This window comes from Euphorbia lathyris, chromosome 8 (assembly GCF_963576675.1).
Source record: "Euphorbia lathyris chromosome 8, ddEupLath1.1, whole genome shotgun sequence".
NCBI classification, from domain to species: domain Eukaryota; kingdom Viridiplantae; phylum Streptophyta; class Magnoliopsida; order Malpighiales; family Euphorbiaceae; genus Euphorbia; species Euphorbia lathyris.
This window is the reverse complement of record NC_088917.1, coordinates 59,549,395-59,564,404: the sequence shown is the minus strand read 5'-3', so window position 1 is coordinate 59,564,404 and position 15,010 is coordinate 59,549,395. Positions and strand designations below refer to the sequence as shown.

Below are 15,010 nucleotides of genomic sequence, written 5' to 3'. Positions count from 1 at the left end.
GTATTTACCAAAGCGTTACCAGAAAATCGGATTAATTGTATATGTAACAAGCTGGGCATGATTAACATCTATACTCCAGCTTGAGGGGGAGCGTAATAAATGTGAAGTCTGCTAGAGTCTGCCCAAGTCAACTGAAGGGCTGCTAAGGGTTGCTACAACACCTAAGTGTGATGCTTGTAGGGTAGAGTGTCCCCTAGCTCTGTGTATATATATATATGTGTATGTAATGTAATATCAGACAGTAGTAAAATACCAAAGGTTACAGAAATTACACTTCGCAATTACTTGTCATAGCTTCTACCGCCCCCATCAACATTAAGATGTTTAATCTGTATAGCCACTCTCTGGAAACATTCAACCCACTCCTTTAAAGATTCGTTAGGCTCTTGCACCAAATAGTTTAGATCTTGCATTGTCTTACTCTCAAGAATAGAAGTGATAAAATGATCCGCAAACTCCTTAGACATTTGCTTGAAAGATCTAATAGAGCCTAGCAAGAGTTGGTCATACCAGTAAGCATCTGAATCTCTCAGTGTCATTGAAAATAAACGACATATGAGTGCATCAGTTGTCGTAGTAGTTTGTAGAGCTCTTAGAAAATTCTTCACGTGTAGGATTGGATCTGTCATACCATTGTAATCTTTAAGTATGGGATATTTGAATCCCATCGGCATCAGCTGACTCATTATTTCAGCACTCAAAAGAGTGTCCACATTTGTAGTCTTTGGCATCCTGGTGCTGTTTGGTTCATGGAATGGAATAGAATATGTATTATCTAGAAATATAATAGAAGAGAATAGAATATGTATTATTTATAAAATAATTATTCTTACGTTTGGTTGATGGAATAGATAAAATGGAATAACTAGTTTTGTAGTTCAAAAGATAAACTTTATCCTCAAATGTAATATCTTATTTTTTAAAATTTTTGATTATTACCATCAATTATTTAGATATTTAATATATTTTGCATTATAAAAAACGGTAAAACACGAAAAAACATGGAGAACGGTTAAAATATGAAAAACATAAAAAAAAAAAGTAAAAGCATAAAAATGTAAAAAAAAAAACGCAGAAATGGAAAAGACATGAAAAATGGAAAAAAACGTGAAAATACAAAAAAAAATGATAAATACATGAAAAATGATAAAATGGTACAAATCTTTAGAACCATCTTCCCCTTGTTATGTCATTATGTCAATTTTGACTTTAAAATCAACAATTTTAGTTTACCATACCATCGTGAAAAGGAAAAGTTTAGTATGCAGTAATTATTTGTAGTCTTTTTTTTTTTTTTTTTGTTGTCTTTGTTAGTGATATTTCTCTATTTTCATATGATCTTGGACCGAGTTAAGCTAGATTTTGATCAAGATAACAATCCACTCATTTAATCAGACTAAAACTTAACTAAATTTTAAAATTTATTCTCAATTGAAATATTATTTTTATGTGAAAAATGTTAGCCAAATTATATGCGTAATATGTGATCAAGATTTATTCTTGGGTTGTGTTAACCACAATTTCTATTTTTTACGTTTTTTTTTTGTTTTGTTTTATTGTTTTTACCCTTTTTTTGCGTTTTTTTTTTACGTTTTTACTATTTTCACATTTTTTTGCATTTTCACTGTTTTTCACATTTTCCCTATTTTTACAATTTTTCACATTTTTATGTTTTCTCAGTTTTTCGCATTTCTACTGTTTTCAAGTTCGTGAAATGTAAAACAGATGTAATTCTAAAATCAAATAAAATATTAATTAAAGAATAGCTATTCTATTAAAAAAAAATAATGAACCAATAGTCACCTTAGAGTTTAGGTAATATAAATTTTTTTTTAATAAGAGCCAACTTTTGTCGATCAAAGATTCCAAATTTTCTCTCAAAGAGCAAAGTTAGGGTTGTTCATCCACGTGGGAATCGCAAATTTCTTCCAATTTAGGTAATATAAATTCATTTTTTTTTTAAATCAATATTATTTCTTTATTTCCATCCCTCTATGTATCTTATATACCCCAATAAAAAGAAACTGAATTATGAATCAACCACCAAAACACAGCTAGGTAGGCATGTACTCTCTCCGTTTCATATTACATATCTTTTTAGAAAGTTACATAGAAATAAAAAAATATTAAAAAAAAATTATTACCCCTTATTTATTGATTCTATTATTTATTTATTTTATAATAAATCCATTATTCTAATTACTCTCTATAAACTTACGTTTAATGTATACTGATCATATCAAAATGACATGCATTATAAAACAAAAAAAAAAATCTCTAGAAAGACATGTAATATGAAACAGAGGAAGTAATATTTTAAAGATAAATATTACTAATTTAGTGTAACATTTTTTCTCCTAATTACTATCATTTAACCCCAAATAAATGTTTTACAATGTCCTTATTTATCATTTCCACAAACAGTTGTTAGCAATCAACTAAATTTTACCAAACAAGTTTACACAATCAGCTAGTCAAATCAGTTAACCGCCAACTATTTGCCAAACAGGGCCATAATGCGGCACTAACTTATTAGTCTGTCGCTCAGGTGATGTGATACGCCAGGCGTATAATATAATTTCTCGCTTAAATGAAAGACTCCATTTATTGTAACATGCATGTAGTCATTAATTGACTTAACATTTTAGAAGTTCATAAATCACTATTGTTTTTGTAGACATTTGAACTAATATACATTGACATAACATGCATATAGATAAATATTGTTGACATCATATAAGATTTTTATAAATCTTAATTATGCAATTGAAAGGATGTAATCGTATATCAAGAAAGTAAATTTCATTCAATGGCTACCATGGTGGTTAAAAATTCTTAAAGTCTACACTGAAATATTTCCAGTAAAATGGTTCAAGGAGAAACCAAACACCCCAAAAACCCATCAATTTCAAAAATTGAGTTGTTTGTTAAATGGTTCAAGGTCACGATTTCTAATACGATAACACGACTACAAAGACAATTAGACTTGCACAACCCATATAACACAATTATCATATATAACTGTATGAAATATATATATATAATACAAGATGATTACAACACATGAATTTGAATTAAAACCCTTGTGGAAGCTGGAAAACATGGGGAAAAGTAACTTAAAATCTAAGCCAAAGTTGTATTTGCGTTTAGTTGGGTAAGTTGAAGCCTCGCCATCTTAGACAAGAGTAAACCTAACCTCTCCTACCCAAATCCAGGCCTATAAATTCACTATAATCCAATATGTTAATAACTATAAAAAGCAAAGTAACAAAAAAATATATATATTACAAAATCTCCTTGCTGTTTTTGTTTAGCACCAGCTCCAGCTAGGGAATGCCTTTCAATTCTTTTCTTTTCTAATTTTAATAATAACTTTTCATAGGCTCCAAAAATAATAATAATAATAATAATAACTTTTCATATTTGGTGGCCAGAAACTTGTTTGAAAATCTAAGATACAGCCCAAGCCTTTTGCAACCTATTAGTAATAGGATACAACAACTAGGCATTTATGGTCATATTAGTCCAAAAGTAATATGTATCAACATTCTGATGCTAATATGTGCCACTTTAAACTAATTTGACAAAAACATAACAAGTTCAAGGACCAAATCCATATCCAAAACTTAATTTGTAGCAAATTAACTTCACAAGCCAAGTTAAATTATCAATTGACTATTTTATAGGAGCTTTTCCCGTCTGGGTTCAGGAATTGTAGCAGAACAGCTGCTAAACTACCATAACCTATGCAACATTAACATTTTCACAGCCATCCCTAATTTCTCAATGGTTATACTTATACAACATCTTTCTACTAGGAATTTTCTGAATGAGATTTGTTGAAAAGTGTTCTTAATCATATAGCATTTCACCATTCCATCTAAGAAAATAATCTACATCTACATAATTTTATAATGCAAATCTACAATATCTTTAAAGTTAGTAAGATGCGTTCCTAGAAAGAAAAAGGCATTAAAGATTCTGTGAAATGGGATAAAAATAACCATAACTAACAGGAGATTCTAGTTTCACATTACCCAATAAGCTGATTAGCAGCATTTGCCCACTGCAGCCAGCTTACAGAGAACCTTCAGAAGGAAGCTTATGACTAGCCAACTCCGATTCATCACTGGAATTAAGTACCTCTTTCATATGCTCCAAATCCAATCTTACTATGTTTGACACGAAATCACAAATTTGCTTGTGCCGACCTGTAAAGAACAGAGAGCAATAGACGTATGCCTATAACAACATTATTCAGAAATGAACTTTAACAGCTCTGTCTTCCAAATCAGCCTAAGCTGCTTCAGACAAAAAGATACGAAGAAATAATATAAATAAAAAAAAAAAAAATCCTAGTTGATCTCTCAATTATGAATTAGAACTACAAAAAGTTGCTTCTGCAGTAAAAGAACTCATACGCATGTTATTTTACATGTATTACACTAAGCTATACATACACTGAGATCGCAGTCCTATTTCACAAGGACCGAGAAGTACCTGCCAACCCAACCATCCTTCTTCACAAACCCTCATGAAACTTACAGATGCACTTAGACACCAGCTGACACTTCGTTTACAGCTGACTTGTCGTTTTTCTTTGGTGGCTCCTGTGGTTTTTGTAGAGCCTTATTTGGTACCAAAGTGATAAATATATTTCTATCTCTGAAGTTTTTGCTTTCCTCAGTTGCAAGCTACAAAATGCAGCATCAAAAGAAACTTAGCATTGAAGAGTTTAAAGATGAAAACTTTAACATAGAATTAATTAAACAATAGAAAGACTTGGTAACAGTGAGAAGAAGTCCATAAAAAAGTTGCAACATAAATACTGGATTGTTTTAAACTCGCCCATTCAAAGAATTATTTTGCTGTCTACAAGCAGTAGTGGATTTGAAAGTATGACTTGTGTATTTAGCATAGTTGTTAAATCGAGATTCGACTTGTGACTCGAAATCCTCGTTTTGTGAATCGGGACTCATGAATCGAACTATTCAGATCAAATTCAAAATATTATAAAAAATAAAATATTAACTATGTTTAAGTTTAAATATTAGCGTAAAAATACAATTTTAATATCCAAATAGAAATTATATCAAATTCAAACCTGATGCAATCCTAACAAAAACTAATTGCCAAAGAATTCTTCATCATCAAAGGAATCATCATCTTCTTCTTCTTCCATAACCACGCTTTAAAATTCAAAGTAAAGAAAACATTGACAGAAAGTTGAAAAGAACGAGAAGAATAGAGAAGGACAGTTGAAAAGAACCAAATAAATAGAAGAGAAAACGAAAACATAAGGAAAGAAAAAGTTGGAATTTGTAAAGTCTAAAGAGTCTCCTACCTGTATTTCATAACTTCTTGATTAGTTTTAGTTATGCACACACGTTTTTTACTCTTTAAAAATTAAAAACAGCTTTTTTAATGGAGTTCATGAATTGACTGAATCGGTGAACTCAGCCGATTCACGACCGATTCGGCCGATTCATGTCCGCAGAGAGCTTGAAGGCTTAGAGCCAATGGATCACTCACGAATTTATAACGATAGCAAGTTGATCGGTTAATTCAATAAGAAATGGATTCTTTATGATTTCGAGTCCTACCATAGATACGACTCAAATCAGACAGAATCGGATCGAATCATAGAGTCGCGATTCGAGTCGTACCATAGATACGACTCGAAATCAGACAGAATCGGATCGAATCGTACGAGTCGCGACTCGTACATTCTAACAACTATGGTATTTAGCTATATTCATTAGTACAATCAATCTCACACTGATTTCTGCTTAGACTAGGTCAGCCTGGAGAAAAAGCTCAAGAGTGCAAAGGTTGCCTTTTTTTCATTCATTTCAATATATGCTGGTGTGTATCATTGTTCATCGAGAATTTCTATGTTATTCAATGATATAGAAATATAAATACAATTATACAAGTCATCAATACCTCCCCGATATCATTTTGGAAACGTCTGATAAGCTCAATAGCAATATTTCTGAACTCATTTTCACGGCCTTTCAAGTTCACCATTGCTTTAACCTGAAAGGAATTAATAAAAACAGTTACCTCAAATACAATGCATATGACATGCACATACTCAAGCAGTAGAAAGAAATTAAAACAACCTTGTCACCATCTTTTAAAAATTTCTGAGCAGCTCTCAAACGCACTTCATAATCATGTTGATCAATGTTGTAACTGTTGAAAAAATCAACCAAGAAAAACAAAAATAGAAAGTTTCATCTAGTTAATAGTAGACCACTACAACTAGCCTCAAGTCTGAAATATGAAACACAGTTTGAGTAATCACACAATTTGAAACATTTCTGAATGCAAGATTATTACAAAATTCAGGTTACCAGCATTAACAATAGAAAGCTATACCTGGAATGACTCGGTCGACAGTGTAAAGTTTGAAATTTCACAAGATAATATCTTTTAGCTTTTGGGGAAAGACTGGGCAAAGAAAATGAAAAAGAAAGAAAGAAAAGACCTGACAGGACAAAGGACATCCATTGTAAAACAGAGCATAACTCGCCCAGTGATGAACCAGTACCTTAAAGCCTATCTATTTGCAGAATCAAGACCCAGACTCTTGCTTATCTTACATTCGCAGAACTTTTCCAGTATTGAGCTTGCTTAAGCATCCCCGTTATTGTGTATTTTCTAAACAAGTCATTGGAAGTACAAATGCTTATATCTACCTCGTACTTTTTTTAGAGTTACCAAAATGGTAACTCAAGGAACAGTTAATAACTGCCAAGATAATTTAAGAAACTTATATAAAGTTTCAGACTTTCACTTGTGTTAATACATCAGTTTCCTGATGGACATTTAACAGCATTATAAACCATGCGAAAGCATCCTTTAAAAAATGTGCATGTGCCAAGGATGTCAAAAATAAAAATAAAAATTAAAAAAAAAATTAAGACATTATGAAGGATGCCAAGTTCTATAGCTATCAATTGCATGTCCGAATTGATGATCAAAAACAAATTAGAGTTTTATATAAGGATACAGCGTAAGGAAGATAAGCACTTACCCCATTTTGAGTTCCTTAAGATCCATGCGAGTAGCTGACATTTAAGACTTCTTGTTAGTATCTCTCTCATAACAGAGACTTACAGATATCAGAAAACGCATCAAAGCTCTAGAAGAGATTAGACATTCACCAGCACTTTTCTTTTGTTGTCCTCTCTTCTTCTTTTGTAGTTCATATCTATATTTGCTGAGGGGAAAATGTACAGCAAGTATCATTTTGAATTCAAAAGGTTCATGAGACATAAATTACTAATTCTAAAATTTTAAAAGGAAATCGAAAGGTAATTTATTTTAAGCAACCTTGCATTCAGCCAATTTGAAAGCCCACAACTCAAGAGGCAGTTAGACACACACAACTTAAAACTACTAAGGTACTCTCATTATTGTTTAATTAGAACCAGATGTGTACTGTACATATTTATTTGATTCAGGAATTCCTAGAGCTAGGAATATTTTATAACTGATTGATGCAATCACAACTAAATCTGTCATTTAAGGTGAAAAAGAAAAAAAAAATACTGTATAGACACATTCGATCCTACATAGTTGTTAAAGCATAGTTGTTAAAGGCGCAAGGCGCACTAAGGAGCTAAGGGGTCATGGAGCCTAGACTCAAGGAGCAACGCAAGGTGCACGCCTGAGGAACACGAGGCGCAGAAAATAAAAAATATATGTATATACTCTATTACTAGTTAAAGCATATCCTTATTTATCAATATCATTAATACTCTATTACTAGGTAAAGCATAGACCAAAAAAAAACAGGTTGTCTACATTAACTTGTAGTCTTGGTACATTTGTTTATAGAAATAGCAAAAAAGGTTTAGGCTATGCCCAATAGGGGAAAAGGCTGTGTGGCTTGCTGGATGAACCTGTGAAAAGAGGTAGACTCGTAATTTCTACTTCTACGTTTTTTGTTGCATTAGTTCAGCCTGAATTTTGGCATGAACAGGTTGTCTACATTAACTTGTAGTCTTGGTACAAAAGTTCAAAATATTAATACATTAACATATCAATAAAATTACATGGTTGTAGAGATGAGCAGTGTCTTTCTATATTTAAGTCTCTTGATATTCTTATTTAGTTCAAGGGTTAAGATTAAGTTTATTTAAATTAGATTAGTGGTTGAGATTAATCAACTATTTGTTTTACACAAAACAGTAAAAAAAAACTAGTGAAAATAGTATATGTTACCGAGGCGCACCTTGACTCAGGATCAGAGGCCCAGGCGAGGTGCACAAGGCCAGAGCCTTTTAAACTGCACCTCGCCTTGTGCAATCAAGGCTCACTACCTTGAGCCTTGCCTGAGGCGCGCCTTTAACAACTATGAGTTAAAGGTTAGAACATATTGTCATACTTGTAATCCATTATTCTGACAACTGGTGGATCTGCATCTGGGGATAATATCACCTACAAAAAAAAATTGAAAAGAACGTTCACGTCTCAAAATCAAAGAGAGAAGTAAAATTGAGGAAAAATTCAGCTTTCTCTTAATCAGCTACTATGATAAGCTGAAATGTAGCTGCAGGGGACCCAATCTATTGACAACCGATGTTCTCTCCAGAAAACCAATTCTTCAATTTTGAAAATAAAAACCTAACTCTCAAGGGATATATGCTATTCTGGCTTACAATAGTGAAAATGCAAGTCGAAATTAGCAGTTAACCAAGAGTAATCTAAGCCTATACAAGTATGTAATAAGCATAAAAAGGGCTGAACTATGTTGCACTAACACGGAAACGGAGACCGGGAAATGTTGTTTCTAAAAAAATATAGCTAGGCAACCGACACGAAATGCGGAAAAGCTAGTGACAAAGAGTTTCTGTGCAACATAGGGGCTGAACTTTGCTGGTTTTAGTTATTATATCCAAATCATACTTCCAAGTTTCACCCTGAGAAAAACATATACACAGTCATGAAGTTGCTATCCCTCAAGGCTAAAGTAAAAGCTATGTTGCACGGAAACTCTTCTTCATTAGCGTTTCCGCTATTCGTGTCGGTTTACATTACCGTTTCCTAGCTAATTTTCCTTAAAAATAACATTTCCCGGTATCCGTATCCGTTTCCCGTTTCCGTGGAACATAGAGTAAAAGCATAAAAAAGAATGAGTTGGTTGAATTGGTTAGCTATACAATGGCAACCCGAAAGATGCAAAAACAAAGAAACAATAATGAAAACTCATTCGTAAATATATCAGAGGTTAAGTGAGAATAAATACCAAATCAAGTTCAGAATCTTCAGCCATTTTGATTGCCTGTCCTTTGGGTACTACTCCAACCTACAGAAATCCATCTAATCAAATTACCAAATTAATCAAACACACAACAAAGGCAACCACTACTAAACACAAGAGTCACTCCAATTTTTATTTCTTTTTAATTTATAAGATAAAATATCAAAAATAAATAAATATCCAAAGACAGGATACCCAAAAGCACCACTTACTAACCATATTTTGCTGCTGGTCAATGAGCCTCACAGTAGAGGACCTACAATACAAAACAATTCAGCAAATCCCAAATTCACACAAATAAGCAACTCTATAGATAATCACCTAATGGTGGATAGATCAAGAGCCTGGTCGTCTTCAGAATCGCTCTTCCTTGAGCGGCGGGAATCGCCTGAACCGGAAGGACGGGGACCACCGTAACGAGCAGTGACTATGGAACTTGAGAAGGCATGGGAGAGAGAAACTAAAGAGTGAGGTTTAGAGAGAATTAAGGTATGCAATCGGAGTCCGAAGAGCTTGGACTCAAAGGAGGAGAAAGAAACTGGTTTAGTGGTGGCCGGAGTCAGCAAAGGATTGAACGGGAAACTGGTAGTGGCGGAGCCGGTAATCGAAGCCATGGGATGGAGTTGAGCGGAGACGGTGGCAGTTGGATTGATAGCTTCTTCTTCTTCTTTTTTTTTTTGTATGAAAAATTTCTTATCCAGAATTGTTAGTGAGTGAGTGAGTGAAGTCAATAAAGGCTGGACTTGACTCGCCTCGCCTCGCCTAGCACAATATTAAATTACACGGCTTTTATGCTAAAATAAAGCTAGTGTTAGGAAATTACCAAAAATGTCATAATCATTTTGATATGCAACTTCTTCAAAAAAAAAATTTACCGGTAATGGTAATGATGTTTGCGGGGCGGATTCAGGATTTGAGGGATGGAACAAAATTCAATATAAAATTATTTTAGATTAATGTTTGTAGTTAAGAGTAAAAATGCTCCTAACGTTTTGGATCAGGAACAATGTTACCTTTAACGTTTAAGATAGTGCAATTTTACCCTTAATGTTTGTAGTCAAGAGCAATTTTATCTCTAATGTTTATCAATTTCAGACATTATTATAACATACAGTCATTTTTTTCTTTATTTTGCATCAATTGCATATCAATTTGTTCTAAAAAAAGTGTATAATGTTTTTTGTAATTTAATAATAAAATTTGAGATTAATATTTATAAATTTGGTGAATTTTTTGAATTTTTTTTGTCTAATTCGTACAAAAAACAGTATATTTTTAATATTTTTTCACATCCCAACATATGTTTGTGATTTGTTACTGATAAAATAACACATGTATGAAGTGTAGATGACAAGATTCATGAGCGATAAGACAATTTGATGAATTATTTCTTAAATTGACCCAATTTATCAATGTTAGGAGTAAAACTGATTTTGGCTTCCAACATTAGGGATAAAATTACACCATTTTAAACGTTAGGGGTAAAATTGCTCTTGACCCAAAATGTTAGGGGTATTTTTGGACTAAATTTTTTTTTTCTTCAGGGATGAAGGGGAAATGTAGGAGTGACGAGAATTACGAAAAATACAAAGAGGCTAAAAGGGAAGTAAAGAAGGTCATACGAGATGCTAGAGCAAAGGTGAATCGGGATCTGTATACAAGATTGGATACGAAAGAAGGGGAAAGAGACATATATAGAATTGCTCGGATGAGAGATAGGAAGACGCGAGATCTCGGAAAAGTTAAATGTGTGAAGGATGTGGACCAGAAAGTCCTAGTTGGAGATAAGGATATCAAGGAACGATGGAGGTCCTATTTTGATGACTTATTTAATGGAGATCGCCAACAAGATGTTGGAGATATAAGTATCCATCACGATATGATAAATCATGAATGCCTGCGGAGAATTCAAAAGGGTGAAGTCAAAATGGCATTAAGTAAGATGAAGTTGAAGAAAGCAGTAGGACCTGATGGCATCCCTATTGAGATTTGGAGATGTTTGGGAGAAAGAGGAATCGAATGGTTGACGACGTTCTTCAACAAAATTTGGAGGAACAATAAGATGCCATCAGAATGGAGGAAAAGTACCTTAATCCCTTTGTATAAGAACAAAGGCGATGTCCAAGATTGTGCCAACTATCGGGGAATCAAATTAATGAGTCACACTATGAAACTTTGGGAGCGAGTGATTGAACAAAGGCTAAGGAGGACGGTGAAGATCTCGGAAAACCAGTTTGGCTTTATGCCGGGAAGATCAACTATGGAAGCCATCCATCTAATGAGACAATTAATGGAGCACTATCGAAATAAGAAGAAAGACTTGCATATGGTTTTCATTGACTTGGAGAAAGCATATGATAAGGTACCAAGGGAAGTACTTTGGTGGGCCTTGATAAGGAAAGGCATTTCGCGGAAATATATTGACATCATAAAGGACATGTATGAGGGAGTATGCACGAGTGTACGTACTAGTGTTGGGAAGACTGGAGAGTTTCCTATTACGATTGGAGTGCATCAAGGTTCCGCACTAAGCCCATTTCTTTTTGCCATCGTTATGGATGAACTAACAAGTTCACTTCAAGATGGTATACCATGGTGCATGCTGTTTGCAGATGATATTGTGTTGGTTGAGGAGACGAAAGAAGGAGTGGAGATGAAGTTGGAACTATGGAGGCAAACTCTAGAATCTAGAGGCTTTAAGTTGAGTCGAAGTAAGACAGAATATTTGGAGTGTAAGTTTAGCGGCCGTAGGAGTAGGGAGGCAGGGACAATCATCCTAGATGGGAGAGTTGTTCAGGCCTCGGATTGCTTCCGGTATTTAGGATCTATTATCCAAACGGATGGAGAAGTAGATGGAGATGTTGCTCATAGGATTAAAGCTGGTTGGTCGAAGTGGAAGAGTGCTACGGGTTTCCTTTGTGATCCCAGCATGCCTAATAGATTGAAGGGAAAATTCTACCGGACGGCAATTAGACCAGCATTGTTATATGGTACGGAGTGTTGGGCAGTGAAACACTGCCACATCCATAAGATGTCGGTGGCGGAGATGCGTATGTTGAGATGGATGTGTGGTCACACGAGAAAGGACCGGGTGCGTAATGAAATAATTAGGACAAAAGTAGGGGTCACATCTATTGAGAATAAAATGAGACCGACTAAGGTGGTTTGGCCATGTGAGACGTAGAGCGCTTGATGCGCCGGTTAGGAGAACCGAAGAGTGGCAAAGGGATGTAGTGGTGAGGGATAGGGGAAGACCTAAGCAAACTTGGAGGAGGGTGATCGAGAGTGATATGAGTTTATTGGGAATTGAGGAAAATATGGTAGTGGATAGGACGGAGTGGAGGGAGCGAATCTGTGTCGCTGACACGACTTGATTTTCACGGTTTTATATGATGGTTCATGTTAGCCGACCCCGAATCATTTCGGGACTAAGGCTTTGTTGTTGTTGTTGTTGTTGTTGATGAAGGGGAAAAAATGCCCCCTTTGACCCGCCCCAACGAAAAGAATTGCACATCCAGACTTCTGTCTAATCAAGTGCTACTTTCATTTAATTTTTTTAATTTCCAAGAAAGATAATGATTGGCTGGAAATATTAAACAAAACATCCTCCATTCAATCATTTTCATTTCTGAGAAACATAATGATTGATGAAATATTAACCAATAGCCTATGCCATTTAAATACACATGAATAGTTGTGCATTTTGAATTGCATATTGTTCCTCCAAAAACAAATTGAACATCAAATTATACTTTATTCACAAGAGAGATGGGTGACCGGTATAGTGATAAATTAGTTCAGTAGATGTTTGGATCATGAGAAGATGATAGTGATAGCAACTGCATAATGAAGCATACAACAATAACGACGGTTTTAATGATACTACAAGCCTGAACAATGAAGCACCTGGCATTTCAGTTCATCATAATATCATTGATGAGGAAGCAGGTAGATCAGATGATAACAATACGGGCGTGGAACATGGTCCACAAATAAAAATGGCATATCTAATTTTAAAGAGTTTGATTGATGATACAAACAACATGCTAGTTTTTCAAAGGTTTTATGTTATAGTGTTATCGTCCATGAAAGAGAAAGGATGTGAAGATAAGTATAAGACGTCAAGCTGTGATATAGGGAGGAAAATGGTAGATAAAAAAAGTAACAAAAGTTAGGTTGCAAACTAAAATCGAGGTTGCAATTGAAAATGGTCGTTGGGTAGTTAAAAGTTGAATGGAAGACCATAACCATGGATTAATTCAACTTCAAAGCTTCATAATTTGATTAAAAGACACGAAATCGACCTAATCAAAATTTAAAGAAGAGTCCAAAGTACTTCTCTGATATTCTTCGTTATATCGTTATGTCAAGGGCACCTTCTTTCATGGCCTTCACTTCTCGGCACATTTCTCCCCTGAGTTACATGCCTACTCGGATGCTGATTAGGCTATTCCCCCTGGCGAACTGTTGATTATGCTTGGTAAGGAGGGATTGAAAGGAAAGAAAATCCTCGGAGCTACTTAGCTACTTTTTGCAATGAAGTCATCGAACTGGGAGAAGATGATCCACCGATGCTGACCAGCCACGGTGAGGTCTATTCCATACCATGGCCTCTATAGTAAGGGCTTGCGCCTCTGCTGCTAGGTCATACATTCAATCGAGAGAGGTACACGCTTTTGACTTTTTCCACTATTATCTAAATTTAAAGTGACTTATTATCTTAATTCTCACATTCTTATTTATAAGTAGCACGTGTGAATTTGCAAATCCACTCAAAAAGTACCGTTTTTATTCTAAACCCAAACAAAGTAAAAAAAAATCTTTAATAAAAAGTTGCTATGCAGGTTAACGATTAAGGTGTGTAAATAGTCAAATTGGGTAAAATTTCTAACACTAAGCCGAGCTCGAGAATATGAATTTATAACAAGTTTAAGAATGCAAGAAAACAAGTGAAAGTGACTGAAATTGATTGAAAATCTGCTTTTCCTTTTCTTTTAATCAAGAGTATGAAAGTAATTGAAGAAATATTTTTTTTTTAACTTAGAGAATCAAATATTACTTGTTTCTTATAAAATTGAGAAGTAAACTTTGCTAGAAGTTTCTTAAAAATTAAATAAAATATCAATTTAAAGATTCAAAGATAGAAAATGGGTAAAAATGTTATTTAAGAAGGTTAGTGATTTGTAAATTTAAGATTATCAAACATTGTAATTGTAATGAGGTTAGAAAGAAAATAGAAAAAGGTTAAAAGGATAATCTAGTGGAAAAATGTTAGATAAGTCAAATATATAAGTGAGTGTGTGGAATTTGGTTAGTGCAGGTTAAACCTATTAACATTTTTCATCGTACTAAATTCAAATTAAAAAGTAAACTCTCTCAGTTCAGGTTTAGTACAAACCTTATCTACATATAAGCAAGATAACAAAAAAATATAAAAGAAAATAAAAGAAAAGCCTTTTGATGTTTCTCTTTTGAGGCTCAAATTAGAATGGTTAGAGATATAAATCTATAATTTAGGAGGTTAAGATTAAAATTAACAATAGGGTATATTTATTTTTTCGGTTTTGATATATGCAGCCCTTAAAGCTGCGTATAAACATTAAATACAATAGAATATTATTTTATATTTTCATATACAGTGAATTTTTAAATACACCAAAATTCATTTAATGCAATCATAATTTTTTTTTTATATGTTCTATATCTATATTAATTTTTTTATTTTTTATTTTTTGA

The 15,010-nt window shown here is 33.8% G+C and overlaps 1 protein-coding gene across 3 annotated transcripts; it reads right to left on the bottom strand.

The window, feature by feature from the left end:
- Positions 1-3,879: 3,879 nt before the first annotated feature.
- Positions 3,880-10,035, bottom strand: LOC136202591 (translation initiation factor IF3-4, chloroplastic). Of its 3 annotated transcripts, none has more exons than XR_010674502.1 (10): positions 9,596-10,035; positions 9,491-9,530; positions 9,260-9,319; positions 8,399-8,451; positions 7,173-7,228; positions 7,043-7,076; positions 6,126-6,198; positions 5,947-6,039; positions 4,501-4,694; positions 3,880-4,242 (listed from the first exon to the last, which is right to left on the bottom strand). XR_010674502.1 is itself a non-coding variant. In XM_065993308.1 (9 exons), exons 1-9 carry the CDS (start codon positions 9,886-9,888, stop codon positions 4,554-4,556), a joined length of 843 nt encoding a protein of 280 aa, XP_065849380.1. In that variant the 5' UTR covers positions 9,889-10,035; the 3' UTR covers positions 4,320-4,553. The 3 variants fall into 3 exon arrangements, 1 of the variants encoding a protein (XP_065849380.1); XR_010674503.1 differs by having other exon boundaries at positions 3,880-4,211; XM_065993308.1 differs by lacking the exon at positions 3,880-4,242 and having other exon boundaries at positions 4,320-4,694.
- Between the last annotated feature and the right edge of the window lie 4,975 nt (positions 10,036-15,010).

What these genes read in the sequence shown, in the direction of transcription:
- LOC136202591 (XM_065993308.1), bottom strand. Translation starts at nt 9,888, where the DNA reads ATGGCTTCGATTACCGGCTCCGCCACTACCAGTTTCCCGTTCAATCCT. An exon ending in TTTTAAAAGATGGTGACAAG is followed by an intron (nt 6,040 to 6,125) that starts GTTGTTTTAATT and finishes AATTCCTTTCAG; the next exon opens with GTTAAAGCAATGGTGAACTT. An exon ending in TCCAAAATGATATCGGGGAG is followed by an intron (nt 4,695 to 5,946) that starts GTATTGATGACT and finishes TGCATTTTGTAG; the next exon opens with CTTGCAACTGAGGAAAGCAA.